General features: G+C 40.7%; 1 protein-coding gene across 11 annotated transcripts in view; it reads right to left on the bottom strand.

Moving 5' to 3' along the window:
• RALGAPB (Ral GTPase activating protein non-catalytic subunit beta) overlaps positions 1 to 5,403 on the bottom strand; it is a 117,038-nt gene that overhangs the window by 38,520 nt on the left and 73,115 nt on the right. For all 11 annotated transcript variants that reach the window (XM_017859109.1, XM_017859110.1, XM_017859102.1 and 8 more), the window contains one exon: positions 4,976 to 5,127. In XM_017859109.1, coding sequence (XP_017714598.1) covers positions 4,976 to 5,127 — 152 coding nt within the window. The remainder of the gene's footprint in view (positions 1 to 4,975; positions 5,128 to 5,403) is intronic.

Raw genomic sequence — 5,403 nt, 5'->3', positions numbered from 1 at the left:
TTTATTTATTTATTTATTTATTTATTTATTTATTTATTTATTTTGAGACAGTCTCGCTGTCACCCAGGCTGGAGCGCAGTGGCGCGATCTCAGCTCACTGCAAGCTCCACCCTGGGTTCATGCTATTCTCCTGCCTCAGCCTCCCGAGTAGCTGGGACTATAGGTGCCCGCTTCAACATGTTAGCCAAGATGGTCTCGATCTCCTGACCTCATGATCCGTCCGCCTCAGCCTCCCAAAGTGCAGGGATTACAGGCGTGAGCCACCGCGCCCAGCTCCATATGCTTTGTGACAACCATCTCTATCCCATTTTAGAAAACCAAAGCCATATTTTCTCATTATTGATCTCCTGGTGTTTAAAAGCCATATTTTCTCATTATTGATCTCCTGGTGTTTCTCCTGTTTTCTGCAAACCATTAGAGGCCTGAACTAATGCCAAGTTCTCCTGGTCCCTGAAGTTCTGAGACAGTCTTCCTTTTAAGAGGAGAGGAAATGGAAGAAAATAATCTGTTGAGCAATGTCCCTTTCCATTGTTAGAGATCTTTGGGTTCACACCTCAGAGTGAAAGAGGAGAGGCCACTCAAGCTGAGAGTTGAGATGACAAATGTGTTGTGGAATCCTGGTTTTCCAAATGAGATGCATATGAAGGGGTGGATGATATTAGAACCACAAGATAAAATCTTTGTTTTAATTTTAAGATTCTTTCTGTGCTGCAGTTCCTTCATTATAAAATGGGAATAATAATGGTACCTATCTGATGGAATTGTTATAATATTATGTGATATAATATCATATCACAACAATTCACATAATATCCTAATAATCCTATTCTCATAGGTACCACTATTATTCCCATATACCATTATTACTCCCATTTCATATTATATGAAATGCTGTTTCATATAATATCATGAACTTGTAGATAGATTTAAAATCCCTGTGGACTTGAAGGAAATGTTCTGACAATGTGCTTTGTGGGTCTATCTGTTCAATATTTTATCAATGTATTTAGAACACACAGGATATGCTCATTAAATGTGCAGTTGACCAAAAGCCGAGCTGCAGAGATAATATACCATAGAAACAGTTGAAATCCAAAAGAATCTTAAAGACTAAAATAATGAGGTAAATCTTAGATGAAGAAATTTCAGGTTTAAATGTAAAGTTCTGTGCATTACTTTCAAACACTCCCAAACAAGTACAGGATGAGAAAACAGATGAAAGGTAAACGTGTGGAAAAAAAACTCAAGGATTTTAGTTGACTTAATGCAAGTCACCAAGTTCTCAAAATGCAATGCAGTCTGAGTACATTTTAATGAAAACGTAATATTATACAGAGTTTAAAGGTCATTAAAACATATCTAGAATATTGTACTCTGCTAGGTGCAGGTGGCTCACACCTGTAATCCCAGCACTTTGGGAGGCCGAGGTGGGTGGATCACCTGAGGTCAGGAGTTCGAGATCAGTTTGGCCAACATGGTGAAATCCCGTCTCTACTAAAATACAAAATCAGCAGGGTGTGGTGGCACGTCCCTGTAGTCCCAGGTACTCGGGAAGCTGAGGCAGGAGAATTGCTTGACTCTGGGAGGCAGCAGTTGCAGTGAGCCAACATCATGACATTGCACTCCAGCCTGCGTGACAGGGCGAGACTCCGTCTCAAGAAAAAAAATAAAAAATAATAGAGTATTATACTCTGTAAACCACCTGTAAGAGGCGCATAGTCAAACCTATGCCAGTTGAGAATACCCAGGATGATTAAGGTAGTTGAATCTTTGTAATATTTAAAAAAAACAAAAAACAAAAGAAACCTGAAGGTAATGGCAGAAGTGAACCAGAGAGAACATGAGGACTGCTTTTGGATACTGCTACTGCCTGGACAAAAGGATTTAATGATCAAAAGTATGAATCAGAACCAATGCATAGAAGTGGGAGAGATTTTAGCTCGATGTAAAGTATCAAATCTTTAACAAAATGAAATAGGCAAGCTTGGGGTTAGAAAATCTCCAAATTAGAGGCTAAATAACTTGGTACACATGTCTTAAAGGTGACAGGCAAAGGGACTGTTGAAATGACTTCCAAGAGCCCTAATCCTGAATTTGTATTAGTGTACACAGAGGGGAAAAAAAACCTAACCAGCTAATCTGTACTCCATAATTTTCTACTATGTGTTCAGCATTGTGTTGGCAAAGAGGCCAACGTGGTCTCTACCAAGACTGGGGAGACAACACTAGCACACATCACACATAACCAGGTACAATCATGACAGTATAAAATTCCATGCTGTGCATTAGGGTCAGAGAGAATGAGCACAGAAGTGCAGAAAAGAGTCATCTTTAGAAGCGGAATAACCAAAGGCCCCATGGAGGTAGCTAGATTTGCTATAAGCACTGAACAGTGGAGGATATAGCCAAAGGAAGAAAAAAGAGGTCCTGAAACCCAGGGGAAGAGCATAAACAGGTATAAGCACAGCCAGTTCATAGCCACAGTGCTCTGTCAGGCCTGACAACGGTAGAAGAGACAAGCTGCAAAGCAGTGGTGGAAAAGATCAGATAGTGCCCTTGAAAACCAAATTGAGGAGTGTAGACAACAAGGAAGGAAACAGATCTACCCAAGGTTTTCAATCATTCAAGCAGTAGAATCAAAATTGTGCTTAAGGACAATGAGTTTTGCAATAGAATAAAAGATGAACAAGAAGGGCTAAGAGATCAAAATAGGGCAACTGGGCAAGAAGTGAGGAGGGCCTGGACTAGGATGCTATCCAGGTTGGAGAGGATGGAGGAAATACTTCACAAAATAAAATCTGTTTAACTCAGTCACTGGCTTTACATGGGGAATGACAGAAAGACAAATCAGACAAACAGCCAAAGTTCTGTGTTTGCATAACTGGCAAACAGCAATGATACTAAAACAAAGCAGCAATTGTGAGAGAACACAGAAATCTGGTTAGGGACACGTTTCACGACGACAGTTAAGACTGAAAACTGGAGATACCATTTGTCGAGTTGCTAGCAGAGACAAGATAGCTGAAGAGAAACAGATAAGCCATCTAGCTTACTGGCAAGGTTGAGAAGAAGCATCCCAAGACTCTACTCACCCTGAGCACATATGCAATCCTCACTGCCAGTCATGCACTCATAGAACACCCCATCCAGGCTACGATGGAGCAAGTTTATTTTTGTATAATGAGAAATGTCCCCTCCTTTCTCTCCATATCCTTCTTACTCTTCAAGACATGCATCAAGTTTTAGTTCCATGACACCTTTTTTTTTTTTTTTTTTCCTGAGATGGAAGCTCACTCTGTCGTCAGGATGAAGTACAGCGGTGTGATCTTGGCTCACTGCAACCTCCGTGTCCTGGGTTCAAGCGATTCTCCTGCCTCAGCCTCCTGAATAGCTGGGACTACTACCACGCCCAGTTAATTTTTGTATTTTTAATAGAGGCGGGGTTTCACCATATTGGCCAGGATGGTCTCAATCTCCTGACCTTGTGATCCACCCTCCTCGGCCTCCCAAAGTGCAGGGATTACAGGCGTGAGCCACTACGCCCGGGCCTATGACACTTTTAAGGCTCCCCTGGCCCACACATGGTCTTCTTTCTGAACTTGTATTACTTCTAGTATTCATCATCAGCATAAGCGCATGTTTCACAGTAGCTGTATTCACATTTTTTTAAATATTATTTTCTAGCTATTTGCCAAACCTCCATAAAGTCACCGAAAGTCCAGCATTTGCATAGTGAGCAGGACTAAATGACAGGAAGCACTCTTCTAAAACTTCACTGAATGACTTAAGCCCACAGGAACAGAAACAAATCCAACTTCATTGTGCATGCCCCAAGTAAGCAACAGGCCACTAAACTCCTAGAAGATGCTGGGATCTTGGTTTAAGGGCTGACTTACACACAAATTTTCAAGCGGTTTTGCCTGCTTTACTAAGACCAAGATGCCCCAGCCCAGACTGACTTGCCACTCCTCCTTTCTGCTTTTATATTTTCTGAGCCTTCATCTGCACATGTCCTTTTACGAGCCTCGTCTTTCCATGTGTACTATGGTTCCACCTAATCTTCACTAACTGTTCCATTCAGTCCACAAATGTGGCTAAGCTGCCTTCCTTCCCTCTTTCCACTATGCTCACTTACAAGCCAAACATAAACTCTCTCAACTTTCTCTGCTACTCTTTTTCAAGATACCAAACTCCCTGTTTTTACTCCTTTACTACACCAAAATGCTCAAAACAGCAGTCTTGGTGCCTTCTTACCCACCCTGTACTCTGGCTTGCGGCTCAAACTTGACCCATCCTCTCAGAGTCAGGTTCAATGTCATTTTCCCTAAGACTGTTACTCTGACTTCCCCTTATCTGGAAGTATTCATTTCTTCCTTCCAACTCCCTAGCATTTTATTTATACCTCTTCTCTTGGAGCACTTATTTTCCACCTAATATTATAGCTATTTGTGTTCATATTTTATCTTCCCTACCAGACAAGATGGTAGACATAATGGTGACTAAATCAGATTTATCTTTATGATCCTATTCTCAGTTCTTAGGAGAGTTCATAAATCTTGGTTGAATGAACCTATACTATGTAATATAAATGGTATAGCAGAGAATACAGACCACTGAGCTGTAAAGCAGATCTAATAGTGTAACCACAGAGAGACAGACACCATCTCTGGACTTAGCATCAACGTGAGGGGGTACAGTAAGTCTAGCTCTAACACGGTATGACTTGAATTAACATCAAATGGTATAGAAAAAGAAGAACTCAAACTCTCAATCCCAAGTTCCTAGTTTCTTTTGGTCTAAAAAACTGGTAAAAAAAAAAATATAGATTTTTCTTTCCATTTTATTTCTGGAGAGAAAGTATCTTAAAGGGGCTGCATAACACAATGCTGAACAATCGGGAAGGAAGGAAACAACATGGATCACTGCTAACCCCATCTAGTTCCTAGGCACAATCCCTGCGCAGTCACTTCCATACCATGTTAGGGTGGCTTCAGCAGCATCCTTTACCCTCATAGATGCAGGGTTTGGCTCCTTATCTCCTTTGTACTTGACCTCTTGCTCGCTGTTCCTGGACTTACTTCCTGAGATACCCAGTTCCACAATCTCCAGTACTTCCTTAAGGCAGTCCTAAAAGCAGGAAAGGCAGATCAATTTTTGTAACACATCTTTCTCATGAGAAGACAAGGAAATCTATCCACATGCTAGCAGTGGTTGTGTTTTGGTGGAAGCGCTCCAGATTCTTGCTAATTTCTTGAATGAGTATATATTAACTTCATAGTAATATAATAAACTTTACACCCCCACCCCCCAATGTCTCTTTAAAGAACTAAATTTTGGTGTTTAGAGTGTTAGATAAATAAATTCAATTCAACTTTTTTTTTTTTTTTTTTTTTTTGTTGAGAC

The sequence above is a fragment of the Rhinopithecus bieti genome, unplaced genomic scaffold (genome assembly GCF_001698545.2).
Source record: "Rhinopithecus bieti isolate Rb0 unplaced genomic scaffold, ASM169854v2 scaffold_38981, whole genome shotgun sequence".
Taxonomy (NCBI): domain Eukaryota; kingdom Metazoa; phylum Chordata; class Mammalia; order Primates; family Cercopithecidae; genus Rhinopithecus; species Rhinopithecus bieti.
The sequence above is the reverse complement of the archived record's forward strand: the minus strand, read 5'-3'. Positions and strand labels throughout refer to the sequence as shown.